This window comes from Siphateles boraxobius, unplaced genomic scaffold, assembly GCF_051911475.1.
Source record: "Siphateles boraxobius isolate OS27281-9 unplaced genomic scaffold, OSU_SipBor_1 26, whole genome shotgun sequence".
NCBI lineage: Eukaryota > Metazoa > Chordata > Actinopteri > Cypriniformes > Leuciscidae > Siphateles > Siphateles boraxobius.
Window position 1 is genome coordinate 2356596 of NW_027508876.1, and position 19848 is coordinate 2376443.

The 19848-nt window shown below is 38.3% G+C and overlaps 3 protein-coding genes across 5 annotated transcripts in view; 2 read left to right on the plus strand and 1 right to left on the minus strand.

The window, feature by feature from the left end:
• The window catches only part of ccny (cyclin Y), an 80857-nt gene extending 76075 nt beyond the window's left edge, over positions 1-4782 (plus strand). For all 3 annotated transcript variants that reach the window (XM_077244150.1, XM_077244151.1, XM_077244152.1), the window contains one exon: positions 1204-4782. In XM_077244150.1, the coding sequence (XP_077100265.1) occupies positions 1204-1320 (117 nt within the window). In that variant the 3' untranslated portion in view covers positions 1321-4782. The remainder of the gene's footprint in view (positions 1-1203) is intronic.
• Positions 4783-7977: 3195 nt separating this feature from the next.
• On the plus strand, positions 7978-12692 carry gjd4 (gap junction protein delta 4). The gene is made up of 2 exons (XM_077244037.1): positions 7978-8264; positions 9333-12692. Exons 1-2 carry the CDS (start codon positions 8201-8203, stop codon positions 10520-10522), a joined length of 1254 nt encoding a protein of 417 aa, XP_077100152.1. The 5' UTR covers positions 7978-8200; the 3' UTR covers positions 10523-12692.
• Positions 12693-15992: 3300 nt separating this feature from the next.
• On the minus strand, positions 15993-18936 carry fzd8a (frizzled class receptor 8a). Its single transcript, XM_077244146.1, has one exon. It carries the CDS (start codon positions 18607-18609, stop codon positions 16870-16872), a length of 1740 nt encoding a protein of 579 aa, XP_077100261.1. The 5' UTR covers positions 18610-18936; the 3' UTR covers positions 15993-16869.
• Positions 18937-19848: the final 912 nt, after the last annotated feature.

The following is a 19848-nucleotide window of genomic DNA, read 5'->3' on the forward strand; positions in this document are numbered from 1 at the left end:
CCATCTAGAGTCAGTGGTCTGTGGGTGGACAGCTCAATCAGTCAGTCAGTGGTTTGTGATCTAGTTCTTTCACGAGGACCAGCCCCCCGCTTTCATACTGCACTGGCCCTCTTTATACACTCCCACACACAATCAGCTGTCATCTCAAAATAACGGATGCAAGCTGTATCTTGTCGCAATATTGAAACTTTTTCTGGTTTATTCTTGGAGGTGTTTGTATTTGGAAATTTGGTTTGTGCATCCGAAAGTACAGATTTGGCCAATACTTTTGTGACACTTTAACCTGTATAAAATGTGTATTCTGTTTCTACTCAGTGTTATTGTCATCTCTCATAATTCAGCCAATAATAATAATAATTTAGATAATTTAGAAAAGAAAAAAAGGTTCTAGAACAGAACCCTGGGGAACAAATTGAGTAAGGGCAGCTTTGGGTGGTTTGTTCTACAGAATAGAAATACTGTATCGAATATAATCGTATACAGATATATACACTATAATTATACTTTTAAACTGTTGCCTATATCCATTCAGACCCAGTTCATGGAAAGTCTTCTGATGGTCCAGTTCCACAGTCATAAAAAACCTGGAAACATTTAAAAAATAGTTTTCTGGGCCTAAGTCAAAGAAATACATAAAAGCTTTAAAAGTAATTTAGATGCTTAAATGTTATTTTTTCCTAATATGATCAGTGTTATTAAATGGAAGTAATTAAAGATGTATTTGTAACTGAGAAAAGGCAATATTATGGTCTCATTAAAATCCCAGAGAGTGAAAATGCAAAGGTAGAAATTATGTTGAAAAGGTCACTATAAGGTCACAATACACTATCATTAAAATGTTTGCGGTCATTAAGATTTGTTTAAGAAATTGTTTTATAAAAGAAAATGAAACTAACTATATTGGAAAAAGTGACATTTAAGAGGTTTTAAATGTTGTGTTTTTTTTACATTTTTAAATGTTATATAAAAAGTTGTTCTTTTGAACTTTCTGTTCATTAAAGAATCGGGAAATATGTGTCACGGTTTCCACAAAAAATAAAAAGCAGAACAACTGTTTTCAACATTGATAATAACCAGAAATGCTTCTTGAGCTGCAAATCATCATATTAGAATGATTTCTGAAGGTAATGATGCTGAAAATTCAGCTTTGATCACAGGAATAATTTAAATTGTGTCTATCTCCCCTTCTCATGTTTCTCACAGGCGATCTCCAGGCTTTGTGACGACAAATATAAAGACTTGAGAAAAGGAGCCAAGAAGCGCTCAGTGAGTGCAGATAACCTGACAGTGGTCAGATGGTCCCCGGCCATCATATCCTAATATCGGTGGACGTTGGGGACTTTCACGAGAGACTGAGAAAAAGAAACTGTCAGAAGAAGCGTTCTCTAGGAGGACACATACATGCTTCGTACCTCCACAAGACTCTTGAGCCTTTCTCCCTGCTGGTCGTATGGCTGCTGTATATACGAGACACCCACACAAAGATCACTTTCCAACCTGTGGCTTATAGGAGAGAGACAGAGAGAGAGAGGAGGACACTGCTACTGCACTTCAGAAAAACAGGAGGATATATAAACGAGGGAGAAAGATGCCCAATGACTGGGACAGCATTCCAACAGCTCTGTGTCATACATGTTTGCCATTCTAGGTGAGGAAGTATTCGCACCATGATGTTGTCTGGTTAGAAAAGTTTCACCTGGATGTGTCGTATCAAGATGGCCAAAATCAACCACTTCTCAAGATATCATTCCTAAAAGTATTTTTTTCCGTGAGCTGATCACACTAGTAAATCACCACTGTAGTTAACATTTTGTTTAAGATTTATTTTAATTAATTTAAAAGCATCCTTAATGACAGTTTATTAATCTGAAAATAGTCTTTAATAATGCACATTAATGGGAAAATATACAATTTGGATATCTGTTTAGTCTGATTATTTTTCTTATTTTTTTTAATAATTTCTTTTTTATTCTTTTTTCCAATTTGTAATACTTGATCAAGGCAGTTTGTGTCATTTAGTCTTAATGGAAGTTGGCTTTGTATTTACAAAAGGAGAGTGTTGTGCGTTTCCATGTAACGTTCCTGGGACTTTCCTTTTGAAGCGGAAATTACAGTAATTGGATGCCGTGAAAAAATACGTTTCAATTGAAAATTTACTATGTCAAAATAGACTGAAATTGGATGTTGTAATACTGTAATCAAAGTTTTTTTCTTTCTACAAAGCCAACAATGACGTTCCATGACCTTGTATAACCTTCACATTCTTATTATTTGTATACCCGTCTCACCCTTCGCTTCAACAAACGATGGATATACACATGCTGTGTCAGTCATTTCCAAATTCTCAAAGCAATACATGCTCTGTCCTCTATTGTATACAAAACATGCTAGAAAGATTGGAGTTAATTTTTGAAAGGGTCCTTGGTTCCTTTTGGTTACAATTGATGTCTTGAAGTCCAAAAACATGCTATTAAAGGTCAGGCTAATGGGTCCACTGCGATAAAAATGTTCGGACAGATTGCAGTGTTTTATTTGTCAATTACAATGCGTCAAACCAGAGACTGGATTGAATTGGTGAAGAAGAGGAATTCCTGCTGTATCCACTGCCATCACCTGTGGTGCCTGCGTTCAGCGGGGATATGTCCTTAGATATAGAATATCAAATTTAACCATGCTATCTTCCATTCTCATTAAGACAACAAAATTAGTGTTTAGCAAAAGAAGTTAGTTGGTTTTGAAATCGGTTCTTCCCAGTTCAAAAGATCAGCAAGTGTTGAGTTACGCTATCAGATGTGTGTGATAATGATTTGTTATATACATTGTGATCCGTCTGCCAAGAGAGACTGAGACATATTCATCTGTGAGACTTATTGACAATTAGAACTTCCAAAAATATCTTTTGTATATTGTACATACTTAAAGCTACTTAAAGAAATTGAATTATGATCTTGAGATATTTATATGTGACCAGTATTTAGTTTTCGTGTTAAATTCTGGTCAGTGATGGATAAGAATTTGAAAAATATAAATATGTTGGTTGTTTTGTCAGGAATAAGTCCATCTTCTGGGATCTGACACCGTTTTGAAGCGCTGTTATAGAGTTGTTTTTCTTTATTCTGTCCTCAACTGAATTTCCAGTTGAGTTAAACCTTTTTTTATGCACCACAAAAAGTGGTAAAGCAATTTCCCAATGTTATGTTGACATTAATGTAACTTTTCATTTTAGCAGCAATGATAAAAGAAAGCAATTTTCCATTCTTCTTGCTACAGATGACATCAAAATGGCCATTATTTTCAAGCAGTGTGTGTTTATTCTTACATTGATTATAATCTAGATTTTTTTTATTTTGTATTTTCCAATGCCCAAAAAAGTCTTAACAAATGTACTTAAATAATTTTATCTATAATCTGCACACTTTGTGTCTTTGTATACAATACTGTGAGTCGGCTATGTGATGTTAACACATCCAACTGGACATACGAGAGTTATACATTGTTTACAAGATCAAAAGACAAAATAGGAAATTATATTTTGCATGAAGACAATTAAGCCTAATTTAGGGCCATAATATTTTATTTATTTCTGAGAAAGTTTCTCAGAGTTTCTGAGAAAAAAGTCAGAATACAGAATTTCTTGTGAAGGGAAAAAAAGTCGGAATTCCGAAACAAACTCGGAATTGGAAGAAATAGTCCATTCTGACTTTTTTTTCTCGCAAATGTGAGTTTATATCTCACAATTCAAGTCGCCGTAAACAAACTTGACGTAAACAAGTTTCCATACGAATTAAATTTTTGGGGGGGGGAATGTGGTTAATAGGCTTAATTATCTTATTCATACAATATATAATTTTTAATTTCTTTTGATTTTGAAGTGAAATATAACCCAGACATGTTCTTGACTGGTTCGTGAGATTCAGCACTCGTGTCTAATTACTTTTAGCACATCTTGTGACAAACATTCTGGACAAAGCGTGAAGCTAAGACCGCGAACACAGATGTTTGTTTTGGTTTATTTCCTAAAGATGAAGGATGTTCTTCTCAAGGAAGATCTGTTCTTTGTAAATGGTGGCGCTTTAGACTCCCTCTGCACATTTTAAGAGTGTTGGAAATGGTTTGAAGTCTGGGAAACAATGGAAAGACTGATTAAAAGCATTTGAAGATTGTATTATTGTATTTATTTCTGTGAGCATGTGAGGAAGCAGCCCAGCGTTGGATCTGAAGGTGTTGTAAACTCGAGTGAGTGGCGTGTTTTAGCCGTGTGCACTGAACTCTACCTCTGCAGAGTTTTTTGATTCTTATTTAATACCTCTCTCTTGATCTTTCCATCTGTCTCTCTGTAATCCTTCTCGTTTTCATTGCAATTTCTAGGAAATTACAAATTCAGATCTTTCAGAACATTTATACTATAAATGGTTTCCTGTGAAAATAAGAAAACTGCTGTAATTGTGAGTTCTAATTTTATATTCAGTCACTGGTTGGATGCCTGTTATCATGAATAATACATTGTTGTTGTCATTTGTTTCTGTTCCAAAGGTCAAACCCTTCCTCGATATCTGTTTTCATTGTGCCAAAGGCTGAATCCTATCTCCTATGTATGATCTTAGTTCATTCTACTTTCTGTTTAACTAAGTGAACCCAGTCGCCTGCGGTCAGGAGCTGGAGGCTACAATGGTTGCATGCAGTTTCTTTGGTTCTCGGAATATGATTTTTAACTGATGCTCCCAGTTCAGAAACAATGTTTAGAAACCGCCACAAGAATAAACTTTTAAAGTTGCAATAAAACTGATTTGATGTGTTTTCATTGATCCTGTTTTTATTATACAGGATTAGGGACTACATTATAAAATATATTGGAAGTGAATATTTTTCAGGGTAGATTTTTTTTTTTTTTTTTTTTTTTACATTTCTGCACAAACATTCACATTTAAAAAAAAAAGTAAGGTTGACTTTTGGTGGCAAAATAATAGCTATTTTTTTAATTGTAATTTATTATTATTAGTATTGTAGATCTGATTTCTACAAAGCCCCTGCTTCCAAAAAAAAGAAAGCCCAGAGTGCTCTGATAGGCCAGATAACCCAGTGCATTCTGATTGGCCAAACACCTCAAGCGTTTGTCGGAAATGGAACAGCCCTTACCATAACCAAAAGCTACGGCTTCAATAGCAATTGTGAACACAAACAGTTAATAATGTCATCAGTTTTACCGTATCAGGGCCCATGTCAGATTCTGAAAATGCAGATGATCAAGCAGATCGATTGGAACCAACTCTGCAATTCCTGATTTCATCCGTTTTTGGAAGGATAATCAAAGGGGTTTTGCTTTCGCATCGAAACGAACAGCATCTCCACAACGTGGTGACAACACTACAATTCACTGAAGCCTTGTCTTCTTTTCTATGCCTTTACGTGAGCATTGTGATAATATTTCACACTGTGACAGACATTTGGGAAAACAATATCTGGACTTCGATCGAGGCATTTTTGGCAGGTCTGGATCAGTTCTCTGTTAAAATAAATCCCGTTTGTGGGACACTGTGAGCTTTGTAACTTTGTAACAAATCATGCACAAATAGATCATAAAGGAAACGAAAACCATTAAAAAGCATCATACTGCCTCTTTAAAAGAGATACTATATAGACATCAAAGTGTTCTTTGAGACAGCGCCACCTTTTGGTCAAAAGTTATAATTAAATTTCCAAAAATGCTAATAACATTTTAATGAATTTGCTTATTGTAATGACTCTGGTCTTAATAGTTTCCTTGGGTTATGCCAGAAACATAGATACCAAGTTTGCCATATTTGCCCAAACTTCCTTTCCGTCATCTTTTATTTCTTTTAAAACCTTCTTTTTCGCACTTCTCCTAGACCATTCGTCCGATTTTCACCAAAATCGAATTGTATCATCTCCAGACTAAAAGTTATGGATTTCGTGTCGATAGACGAAATCGTTTTTGTATACTATAGCATCAAATTTGAGTTATGCTGCCAAAATGACTATTCGGGCTTTATCTCTGCCATGCCTTCACAATTTGACACCAAACTTTGTATGTGTCATTGTCACCTCACTCTGACCACATCACATCGATTTTGTAACTGTGACACCTATCTGTCGAAAGTGATAAACAATTAAATCATCTTATATAAGTTACTGTATATATGTTTTTTTTTTAGCCATTTGCCCAAAATTCTCTTGAAATGTCTTTAATTGCTCCTTGCTGCAGTTGGTCTGACACTCCCAGCCATGTTGGCAACTGTTGTTGTCATCTTGCGCTTGGGCCTGGTAATGGTTGATTGCAGCTATATTTATTATTATTATTATTATTATTCAATAAATACTATGAATAAAATACAGTTCATTGCTTTAAAAATGGAATGTTGGAGCTATAAAGCCATACATTGCATTAACTTAACTATATTAAATAAATAGTTCAATGTCCAAAAATAATGCATTAGCTATAATAAAGGAAGGTCATTCTGTATTTAGCATATGGTCTATTCATTTCCATCCTAAGTCTTTGGCTTTGAACCTCTAAATGTGTCCCTGGTGAACTACACCATTGCTAGTTGCCTTAAAATGGACCTTAATCTAGCAGAGCTGGCCAGCTAATCCAATTACAGAGATAGGGAGGCCAGAAAGAAGAAATTATTGAAATATTTAAGGCTGTATTAACAATCATTTGCTCTGAATTGTCAATCATCACAAATGTGGAAAATGTATTCGTGTGTTGAAAAGAACAAATTTGCTTAGACTTGCAATTGCTGTATGAGTTGCATTGTCTTTTCCATACAGGCATAAAATTAAACTGTTGTTCGCCTACCCACTTTTCAAACAGGATGCAATTTGCTGTACTCCTAGTGTAATTAATCTTATAAACACATTCCAAAAAAAGAAATAATCTCCCTACGTGATTCCCCAAGACAGATTAATAATAATATTTAAGCAGAACCCAAGAAAGTTCGATGCAAAACAGCCTTTAATAAACTTGTTCATGAATAACATTATATATAAACTTACAGACACACTACAACTTCCCTTAATGCATCCAAAATATCAAACCATGTTTTACACTAAGTCTTCACTAGCAGCTGCCAATATATAATTTGTGTATCTATAAGTCTCCATTCATTAGAACGCAAGTCCTTCAAAAGCTGTCTAGATGTTCCTCATTCAGAGGTCATTTAGAGAGGTCTAAAAGCTTCTAGAGATTCCATCATGATCTACTATGATCCCAAGGCATCCAGTCATGTCAAAAACCACAAGGACAGAGTTAAAGAGGGGCTTCTTTTTAATAACGTATAATAACAACCTAGCGCATCGCTGATAGAAGCCAACCATAAAGGGACCTCATAGTTTCAGATTAAAAGTTTTCAAATTAAATTGGTAACACTTTATTTTGATGGTCTCTTTTGAACATTCTTTTGACAAAGTAACTTTGCAGCTACATGCATGTCAACTTATTCTAACACCAGTCTACTAATACTCAACTAACACTATGAGAGTTAATAGACATGTAGGTGCAGCGTTAAATAGAGAACAGAATATGTTAGTCAAACATCAAAATAAAGTGAAACCATTAAATTTGCTGCGTGATCTCGACACCCAACAAAACTCTCGCAGTTATGTAAATGCCTTTATTATCTTAATATCAAACAAATGCACCAAAATTAAACTCATGTCGACAGAAAGAGTCTTTCCCAAGGATTATGCCACTCAAGACCCTCTATTAACTGGCATTGAAATACTTTCCATCATACATGAGGATTTAATACGGGTTATTTGATGCCTGATGCAGCTAGTTATTCTCCTGTAAGGACAAACAGAGTCCAAATATCACAGCAAGGCCTGCGTGCCGGCATGCCTTTGGTGGGTAAGAATAGCCCCACAATGGAGCTCACATCTCTCGTCTTCTGTTGTCTGAGAACAGTTGTTGTCAGGACGGAGGAAGAGGTAAGATAGGAAGCCAAGTTGGTGGTTACTCGTGAGTCTTACCGTTGCGGACTACACCGAACCTGGTGTAAAAGGACCTGAAGAGGATTTTGAGTGCTTGTAAATGGGGTTTATTTTGAATGCCTGCTTGGACTGAGTTTAATACAGTCTGTAAAACTCGTTTTCTTATGTGGAATCAAGTGGGCTGTGCTTTGACCAGCGAGATATTCTGTGCTACACTATTGGGGTTTGGAGGCCTAAATCTGCTGGCATGGCTAAACTAGCTGCATCAGGCATGATATTCATAACTCTGAACCACAACGTCACCCTCACAGGTATGTGTACACTTTTTACTATTTTAAAACGCATTTATACAGAAGCTCCAGAAAGTATTTGTGCATTTAAACCATACCAACAATGTCTGAATGTCATTGTATTTGATTTAAAAAAAGAAAACGACATTTATTTTAAAGATAGCACATTTTTACATGCACATAAGTTTGTTAGATTTTAAATGATAAAACAATAGAAATACTGTTTGAAGATAATGAGGATAAGTATTTGCACACTTGCTGGTTGTCAAACATTAGTGGATGTTGGTAATAAATGTGATAAACTACACCTGACTTTGTCCCATGTGAATCACCTTGACACCAGTTCCTTCATTTAAAAAACAGCTAATTTGTTGGCAGATGCCACATGTTTGTTTATTTATTTATTTTGTATCTCATGCAATAATACTTATACATTCTGTACTGTCCAAATACTTTTTGGGGCCATTGTATCATTGTTTAGTATTTACAGAGTTTTGACAGTTTATGCATAATGCAAAATAAAGATGAGGCAGCACTTTATTGTACAGTCCTGTTCCCCATGTACATACAATGTAGTTATTATAGTTATACCTGGGTAATAACTAGCAACTGACCCTGAACCTACCCCTAAAACTAACTTTAACCCATGTAGTTACCTTATATTACCAGTACTGAAAGTGTGCGTACTGTAAAATAAGGTGCAACCTAAGATGATTTATTTGTATACATCTTCTCTAAAATGTCTGTAAAGTGACGAAATCTCTTTAACGTAGATGTAAGATTGTAAGTATTTAGGCAAAGCCATAACATCAGAAACAATATCCTTTGAATGTCAAGCACACAATTGATATGATCCTGCCAGTCTACTGCTACATATACTCTAGTCTAAAACATATACAGTATGTAGGCATATCTTATATATTGACATCAAAACAATACTGAACTTTCATTTGTCAAAAGAATACCTGTCTAGTTTATTTGTTCAATTGAACAACATTAAGTCCATATCCAGATCAATTTGAAAAGGAACATTATAGTTTATTTCAGAATAAGATCTGTATCAACTGTATGCTTGTTTTCTTTCCTTAGGGAAAGCATGGCTCATCTTGGTGGTATTCCTAAGGATCCCTGTCTTGCTGTTTGCTGGTTATCCCCTTTACCAGGATGAGCAGGAGCGATTTGTGTGTAACACCATTCAGCCTGGTTGTGCCAATGCGTGCTATGATATGTTTGCCCCTCTTTCCCTTTTCCGATTCTGGCTGGTGCAGCTCACCACCCTGTGCCTTCCCTACATGATGTTTGTCATCTATGTGATCCACAAAGTGAGTTCTGGCATAGCTGCTGATAGCGGAACTTCTGAGTCCATAAAAGCAGACTATCAAGAATCGTTCGGGAAAGCATCTCTTTGTAAGACCGTTGTGAAGGCTGAGAAGGGGCGAGTGGAGTACTTCACAGGAGCCTACATCTTGCATTTGTTGCTTCGGATACTTGTAGAAGCTGGATTTGGAGCTGCCCATTATTATTTGTTTGGCTTTCACATCCCCAGACGCTTCATGTGTCAGCAGACACCCTGCACAACCATAGTGGACTGCTACATCTCTAGACCCACTGAGAAAACCATCCTGCTGAACTTCATGTTGGGGGCAGCTGCTTTGTCCTTGCTGCTAAACATGTGCGACTTTATCTGTGCCATCAAGCGCTCTGTGAGGCAAAAAAGCAAAAGAAAGATGCTGGTGGAGAAGATGTACGCAGAGGAGCAGTACTACCTGTCAGCGAATGGGAATCAAGGTGCGGATGTCAGCATCCCGCCAAATCAAGACGTGAAGGGACCGGGAGGGTTCCGCAAAAGAGGGACCAGAAACTCGAGTGGCGATGAAGCTGCTTCTGTGCTTTTGGAGGATGACCCTCCACCACCCTTACCTCTTGGAGGAATGTCTGCAATTTCTGGAATGCCTGGTTCTAACAACAATGATGATAGCAGCAGCTACCAACCCACCCAAGAAGAGGGGATGGTAAGAGAGGGCAGTGAAGTGGCACTGTACCCCACTGAGCCTTTGGGAAGTCCTAAAACCATCCGAGTTAGCAAACACAGTCGTCTCAAACCTCCGCCCCCTCCACGAAGGGACAAACTAGCTGCTCAAGGTGCAATTGATGTCTCTGGAGCAAATGCAGTGTGTACCCGAAGAGTAGGTCAATATACTCTGGTAGAAATGACTACCGGTGAAGACATACCGACTTGCATCGGAGACGGCCAAGAGAAGAGGTCAGAGTGGGTTTGAGTGTTACTCCAGAAGACTATCAATGTGAATTTGGCTACTGGCATTTTTAGCATGTATTCTCATACATTGTAAGTTCTGAAGTAGCATTTCAAGCGCACGTGAGATGCAAAGAAAAGTTGTTTGGAACTTGACTGGAATAGATTGCTTGTAGAAGCACGGTGAAATGCAAGGTATTATTAGAAGATGTCAACGTCATGATACATGCCACCCATTGAAACAACAATGCCTATCCGCATCCACCTGCCTCTCTCATGTTTGTGTTAGCTCTTTCTTTCACCAACCAGACGGGCCTTGACCTGCCTTGACCCTGCTACAATCAGGGGACAGCTAAGGCCATTCTAAAAACAGGCCGGTTGCAACCACCCAAGATCTGTGAGGATGAAAAGCTAAGACTGACATTCTTTCTGCTTCAACTGGGGTGGCCACCTAAAAAGAACAACCCTGAGGGTATGAAGGTGCTACCTGCTTTAAAGGGCCTCCAAAATCCTCTAGCCTGCAAAATCTCAGGGACTGTCAAGTCTCAATCAACAGCACCCCATCATAACGCAATTACTGCCCAGACTGCTTTTGTATTTATGGAGGTAGCTTGTAACACTATTTCAAGGACCTGCTGGATTTTGGTTTGGAGCTTTAGAACAAACACTTAAAATAGAGCTCCATAATCTGGTGTAACACGAGAGCAAGACAATGCACGCATTTCAGACTCTCAGAAGCTAGCCGCAACATGCAAACAATTTTATGTGTTAGCGTTGGACAGTCACCTAGACCGCAGCCCTTCTGTCCTCACAATGTTAGTCATGTGTCTTATTAAACACACCAGAGACCTGTCTATTTATGATGTGTCCTTATACACCACTGATGCTGCTTGCTGCTAGGCATTATGGACTGCTTCAAAAGTACACTCAGGGAATAAAGTAGACTCAGGGAATAAATCAAATGTATAAATGAACTGCTTGCATGTATCCACAGGCCTATTGTAACAAGTTAAAACTATACTGTAACATTATAAAATGATTTACCTTTTAAAGCAATTTATTACATTACATTATCAACAGGGGAAGCTAAAGGTGTTTATAAGGACTACAACAATTTTGTAATATGTCCAGCATGTAAACTTACATCGTTGAGGCTTTTTTTAAAAAACTTTTGTTGTTGTTGTTGTTGCAATTGGCCAATTCTCGGCATTTTTTAAATATGATGTGTGAGAATTGCCCTCTAATGGCTATTATCATATTGTGTCCGCATTAATGCATTGTATTGCACAACGTGTTTTTTTATTCAAAGAGAAGAAAATTAAGGTTGTTTTTGGAGTTTGTTCTTGATATGACATTTAAGGTGAAATCTTGTTCTAAATTGGTTTGAACCCAAGGAACTTGACTGTCACCCATGTGTGCAGCTTCCACTGTTACTGCTCTCACTGAGACTTACTGCCCTCTGCTGGCAAGAGTTGGTAATGCACTCCACTGGCTTATTTTTTTATTTGTCACAGGAGTCTTTACAATCAAACTTAAAGGAATAGTTCACCTCAAAATGAAAAGGTTAAACTAGGATTGATCGCAGCCAGAGCCAGGGATCTATCTAGCACCCCGGAAGTTGTCTTTATTTGGTCAGGTAAGGGTGTATTAAATCAACGAAACTTAACACGCATAACGTTACGAAATAACACCCCAGACACGGTGCACTCACCATGGGAAAATGAGTAAAACTGGGAGAATGAAAAATATGATACACCGGTGTTTTGCCAGATGAGAGATTAATCTATGTAGGCTATAATCTTTTTTACTCTTTTAATTCATCTTTTAACTAGGCTACCATATTTTTAATTTTCCTTGCTTTTATTTTGTGATTATTTTAATTCATTTCTGTAGAGCACTTTGAATTGCCATAGTGTATGAAACGTGCTATATAAACTAGCCTTGCCTTGCTTTAAATAATACTTTTGTTGTTTTAACTTTTCCATGTGGATAATCAATTAAATCTCAATTAAAGATTTTAAGACTCGTGTATACACGGGTTTCTTGTATACAAACAATACCGGATGCGCGCGCATCCAGGGGGCAAAAAAAACTCTATCTGTTATGCCCAGTTCTGTAAAAGAACATTGTAATTAACGTAGATTTCGCATTGTTTGTAATTTCTTGTTGACTCAATAATAAACTGCAATTTCAGAGATGGATCTGTTTGTTTGTGTTTCATATTAATATAACATTATGTAAAACGTCCAACTGTTTACGGATCAAAATCCGGACATACCGTGATGCATGTATGAATTATCATGTTAGACTAAGTTAGTAATTTAATAGCCTCTATAGAGCCCGAATTTGCTTTTAAATAAGTTAACCTTGTTTACGTTACTTTACGACCTGCAACATATCATGACTGCAAACATAGGCTGTAATGTTACTTTACTGTAAATCAAAGATTTGACGATGGATTATGTGGGAAGTACTACCTCCGACCGTGGCGATTATATTAAAAAACTTACTCTCAGCAATGGTGAGATCTTGCCGGATCTAGCCGCAATACCTGACGATCTTTGGATTGTGGATGACAAGAAGTGGCCAGCAATTGTATATATATATATAGCCTAATTGTCTAATTCAGACACCAAGTCTGTATACAAGAGAAATGATTAGAGCGTACAAATCCCTTGATGCATACAACTACGTGCTATGTGGTCATGTGCAGCTCGTCAAGTACTTTGATGCTGCACCGGATTTTTGCGTGTTGAGGTCAGATGTGCTCCCTATCAAAGGCAAGGCATTAAAGCCAAGCCTTATGGTGCCTGGGTGTATGTCCATAAGGGCCTTGGTTACATCATTACGGCTAACTCCAAATGCATGGCAGGGTACGTCTATCCAAATGTATCTGCCATCAGAAACCCTTTCCTCCTCCGGTACGAAGACCGCGGGTCTTTTGCCCCCTGGCTGCGTGCGCAAACAGTGATGACGTCGCCGAGAAATCCATGTATACATTATTGTTCAGGCATCTGCTGTTGCAGCGCGTAAACGGTGTCGTCACGTGTTGTCTGTTACTTTCCTCAGCGCAAGTGTAGCTAAAGATAAATCACGCTCGTTTCCGATTTATCGATGACGGTTTTACTTTTATTGATTGATTTCATATAATTAGTCCATTAGATGGGTCGAAATTTTATTTGCATGTCACATAATTTTTGCATTAACATTTTTAAGATGTTAGCTATATTTGGTTTTAAAATGTCACCAATTAGGTAGGCTATAAAGCGGCCTGAGATTGAACTTCTGGGTTTGACTTTTGAACGCTTTCTTGAGGAATCATAGGCAAGATTTGCCTCTCAATGGTTTTATTCTGTCTGTAAAGCGAACTATTAACGCTTCCTACTACAAATGGTTGTGGTCTCATGTTATTTTTCTTATAATATTGATGAACTCGCCAAAATGATTAAAAGCAAATAATGATTTTGAGGACAACATATTATTCATATAGGCATAGGCCTTTTTAAATATAACTTTTCAACACTTTCTCATAGTTAACGTTTTATGTTCTGTCAGCGACACATACATTGAAATAATGGATGATCAGAAGATTTGATTAATTCATTTATCGGTAGCCTTAAAGTTAACGCTTAAACATTTCCACACTTTCACACAGAACACACAATGCACTTAATGTTCGCGTATTGCTCTCGGATGGATAGAAATTTACATATCTTTAGTACTTAGCCTCGAACTAGCCTATCTGATCGGCTACGTGTAATTTACCAAATCATCTGATAATGTGTAGTTACACTACTTTAGGCTATTTAAGACGATACAATCTTGCAAATTAAAGGAGTAGGTCACCAAAAAATGAAAATAATTTTCTCACCATAAAGTTGTTCCAAACCTGTAGGATTTCACACACACTTTTTAAAGAATGTTGGTAGATTAACAGTTGCTGGTCCTCACTGACGTCTAGTAGGAAAAAACAAATGCTATGGAAGTCAGTGAGGACCAGCAGCAACATCAACATTCTTAAAAATGCCTTTTGTGTTCAGCAGAAGAAAGAAATTCATGCAGGTTTGGAACAACTTTGAGTAAATGATGACAATTGTGTAATTCGTCACATTGGCCGCTAGGTGGAGACACAGTACATCAAAATAAGTCGTAATTGTTGTCAGAAGATTTATAGAAATACACTCGAATTGTTTTTCAAATATTGTACTTTGCTTTCTAACCATGCCTTAATTTTTTTTATGAAGGACAACTTTACACCGGCTTCCACAATTTCTTACCTTCTCTTTTTGAAGCATCATCAGCAGCAAAATGTTTGTTTTGTATGTGTAAATGTAAAGATGGAAATACCACATCAAGTTTTTAAATGAAGTGCAAACAGAAATGGGAAAAAGATCTTGCAAACTCGAACCCCCGGTTTCATAGACAAGGCTTAAGCTAGGCCCAGACTGAATTACACGTTTGAGCTGTATTAACTGAAAACATATTTTAAAACATGTCAGTGCCATTATAGCCTATTGTCTCAAGATACTAACCAGTAATGTCTTTTGTATACACGTTTATTAAAACTACTTAAATGTCCTAATTAAACTAAGGCCTAATCCTGGCTTAATCTAAGCCCTGTCTGTGAAACTGTGAAAAGCCCTTCTGTCTGAGCTAAACACTTGTTAGAAATATCACTATTTACTGACTTTCATAAAGGCCATAGGATTTTAGGTCATTGCATTAGAGTCTATGAGTAAATGATTTATCATAGGCAATCTGGTTTCCTTGGAGTTAGGCAGAGTATGAAATGAGTTCGAGAAGTTGATTAAACCCGGTTACCCTTTTACATTTGCTAAAAATACAGAGAAATAAAACATTCCAAGTAACATTTTATAAAAAAGGACTCAAAACGAACCATTTCATTTTACAACACTTTCTCTGTCATTCTTTGTCTAAGAAACTCCACAAAAAGGGTCTGTGGATTACGCAAGGGACCACCTGTAGGTTTCCATTCACTGTCCCTGTGAGTCTAACTACCATTAATACCACAGCTGAAGTTCAAAAAGGACGTTTTGATAGTATTAAATAAAATTAAACTGTCACAGGTTCTCTCTAACAAAACATGTCTGGGGCCCCGAGCTTCAAATCATTTCTATAACGTCGATCAAAGGACAACGGTCTCAAATTAGACATGAAAAATCTTGGCGCTTCAGTCTAAAGGTTCTATCTACATGGCACCTTTATTCTAGACTTTAAAAGAAAGATCAAAGTTTCCCCAGATGAAAAGGCCCGGTTTCCTGCATTTAAACCCCGGTCCCCGGCCCTCTTTTAGTAAATTAAGAAGCAAGCAGCACGTGAAGGGTTCAACAATTACGGAGATTCTCCAGCACAAGGCCCTTGTCTCTAATTAGGCCCCAGATAGCTAAAAGAGTTCCTCCACAAAAGCATCTTCAATGGGAATGACCACAAAGAGCAGCAGAGATGCGGAGCACTCATTAATCCAGAAATACAGATTCCTCAAAAAGTTTTATTGTCAAAATAAAAGTCATATTTGCTTTTTCATGTGGCATCTACACTATATACAAATGTACAATAAATTTATAAATCTTCTTTTATACACCATTTACAAGTTTGTATAAATACATATCGCATTTAAAAAAACAACAACCCGTATATAATAACAATAACAACAATAACAATTGGGCACTAAGACATTAAGGCTGATTTAAACCATCTTTGATTGTTCAGACAATTTAAAACTTGTCTTACAACAACGTGTAAAAGTACACTCAAAACATATTAAGCCTTTTTTTCCCAAGATTTTCATTTCAATTCACAGTAAAATTCCATCGAATTGAATAGTCCATTACATATTATTCATATTATGAAGTAAGAATTTTAAATGAGTAAAAAACTAGAGCCTAGTCATTATTTATTTATTTAATTTGAGAATACAAATCACATAAACTAGCCTAAATGTTCCATCAAGAATTATACTTTAGTATAAATGTTTTATTAAGCTCTAGTTTTTACTCATTTAAAATTCTTACTTCACAATACGAATAACATGTAAGGAATATTTCAATTGGATGGAATTTTAGTATCATTTGAAATGCGTAAATCTTGGGGGGAAAAAGAGTGTAAAGGAGACAAATGCTGCAAGCTGGGGACGTGTGTTACTCCACTAGGAACAATAATGCCCAAATTCTCCTTAAGAATGACTGATTGCATGTAATGTCCATATCAATAGAATGGAATTAGCGAAACGCAATTGTTTCTGTATTGTTTCAACCAGTTCTTCAGCTAATAGAAACCATCAACAAGTTCATTTGTATGCAAATGACTGAAAGGCTAAGAGACCCCCCAAACAATTAATAGGGTTTTCTTGTTTCAGACCTGGGACAAAGGCATCTGTTTGGGGCACGACACTGAGCTGGCGGTACCGGACCTCCAGGTTAATCCCGTGCTGACGTCACTATACATGGAGCCACCGGAGCCCTTACTGCCCCAGCAGCAGCGCGTGCAGAAACTCCTCCAGGACTCCAGGGTCTTCCCGGACCAGGTCCAAACTCCAGAGGTGATGCCCACCAGAAGGCACATAAAGTATTTGAGCATGAAGACGGCATAGTCCGGTCTCTTTATCTCCTGCTCTAATAAACACGAGCAGTTGTGTGTGATCTCCCAACTCTGTCTGTTATGCTGCTCGTAGAAGTAACACGCCACGATGATGGTGGCGGGAACCGTGTAGAGCACCGTGAAGATCCCGATTCGGATCATCAGCTTCTCCAGTTTGTCAGTTTTAGTGCCACCTTGCTTAATGACACGTCTGATTCTAAAGAGCGACACAAATCCAGCCAAAAGAAACATGGTGCCGATGAACAGGTAGATCACTAGCGGCGCCAACACGAAGCCCCGCAGGTTGTCCAAGTTCTGGTTGCCCACATAGCAGATCCCTGCAACCGGGTCGCCGTCCACCGAGCTCAGCGCGAGCACGGCGATGGACTTCATGGACGGGATGAGCCAAGCGGCCAGGTGGAAGTACTGAGAGTACCCCGCGATTGCCTCGTTGCCCCACTTCATGCCCGCTGCGAGAAACCAGGTAAGCGAGAGGATGACCCACCATATCGAGCTGGCCATCCCGAAGAAATAAATCAGCAAAAACACAACGGTGCACAGCGCGGGGCCGGTGGTTTCATAGTGAATGTGCTCCACGTCATACTCCCGGTTACAGGCCACTTTTTCGTGCCCGGCGATCAATCGCACAATGTAACCGATCGACACAAACATGTAACACGCCGAAAGGAAAATAATCGGGCGCTCGGGGTATTTAAACCGCTCCATGTCGATTAGAAAGGTAGCGACGGTGGCGAAGGTGGATATGAAGCACAACACCGACCAAAGTCCGATCCAGAAGGCCGTGAAAGTCCGCTCGTCCTGGGTGAAATACGGGTTGTGGCAGGGCATGGCGCAGTTGGGGATCTGACCCGTCTTGACGCGGTTATACAGCGGGTGTCGGTCGCTGTTCACCGCCACCATCGGCGCGCGGCACTGGCAGCCCGGCTCGCAGGGTTTAGTCGCTTTGGGTCCGACGCCAACCCGTCCGCTTTTCTTTTTGTGTGGGTTAAAGGCTTTGCTTGGGTAGTTGGTGGGTTTGGACAGCACCGGCGACACTGTGGTGGAGTCAGTTCGGTTGTAGTCCATGCACAGCGTGTCTGGCGCGCCCTGCACCGGCAGCGAATCGCACCTCATCCGATCCGGCCAAGGGAAGCCGTACTGCCGCATGAGTGGGGCGCAGCCAGCCTTCGCGCGCTCGCATACGCTCCGGCACGGCGGCAGGGGTTTCTTATAGTCCTCCAAGCATATGGGGGTGTACATGCTGCACAAGAAGAACTTGAGATCCGGGGAGCACTGGATCTCCACCAGAGGCCAGAACTGGTGCACCTCCAAGCCGGCTTCATCCTGCGTGTCGTGGTTGAACTGGTTGGGCATGTAGGTGTAGTTGTAGCCGATACCCTTGCACAGAGGAACGGCTATCTCCTGACAGGTGATCTCCTTGGCCATGGTGCCGCTCGACCGGGGCAGTAGGGCAAGCGCGAGGAACAGGTAAATCCCCAACAGGTAGCACTCCATCCTTTCCCCCCTGTCAACACAAGCAACGCAGCGCTGGAAATAGTTGAGTTCAGATGTTGCAGAGCAGACCCATCTCCGCTTCACTTGTTTGGCACGGAGTTGCGGTTGGGTTGCATACCGAGAATAAATAGCCGAGGGCAAAATGGCTGAGGGAATAAATGCAAGCGTTTCGGATTTCCTCTCCTTATTCCTGCTCTGGCGATTTTGTAAAAAAAAAAAATAAAGCCGCGTTTCAATGTTCAAAACTTCTCTGTTAACAAGAAAACTCTCGGTGTAAACGCGTTTAATTCATTCGTGGTGTTCACGAGATCCTTTCTCATACAAATCAGTGCTGTCGAGCAGGACGCGCTGAGTATAAAATACAGCGGGATAGACACGCCCCCCTTTCGACACTCACCAATCACAGAGCAGCGGGGGCGGGCTGCCCAGTCCTGTCAATCACGTTTGCTCAAGGTGTACAATTGCAGAACGCTGTTTTTGAAACACAAATTAGACCAGATACAAGTTTATAACTAAAGGAGGCGCAGATCACACCTATATCAAATTAACATTTGTATTGAAAGTTATCGTTTGTATCGAATCTCTAATTTATGGTTTTATGTTATATGATGCCTGTGTTTGTTTACTAGCCGTGCAGCCTATAATATTGTGTTTTAGATGTTCTTTGTTGTGGTAAAATATGAAAATTTCAATTATTCAATTATTATTATTGTTTTTATTCTTGATTTTTTTAGTTTTGTTTAATAACATGGATAGAAAATGAATGCTTTTCCGAACATTGAGATAAAAAAAAAAATATATATATATATATATATATATACACAGGAAAAATATTGTTGGTTTAACTTAAAGTAACGTGGTTGCCTTAATGTTTAAGTTCATTGCAATAAAACACATTAGTTAATACAATAAAGGAGAAAGTTGATTTGACAAAAGAAAAAAAAATTGTGATAACAAAATCTGAAAATATTTGCGTGTTAAAAAAACAAAAACATATATATATACAATAAGACAATATTTTCATGACTTATCACAACATTTTTTCTTTTGTCAAATCGACTGATATATATATATATATTTTTAGGTTTGCTTTTCACTTAAAAAGAACTGTGGTGTGACAAATTACTTTTTGGGATTGAAGCATAGTATTTATAGCTGACTTATAAAATTATGTTCAAAATAGTTTTAGATAGTTTATAACATGCCACACTGATTGGTAACTACCTATTTCCTTTTTAA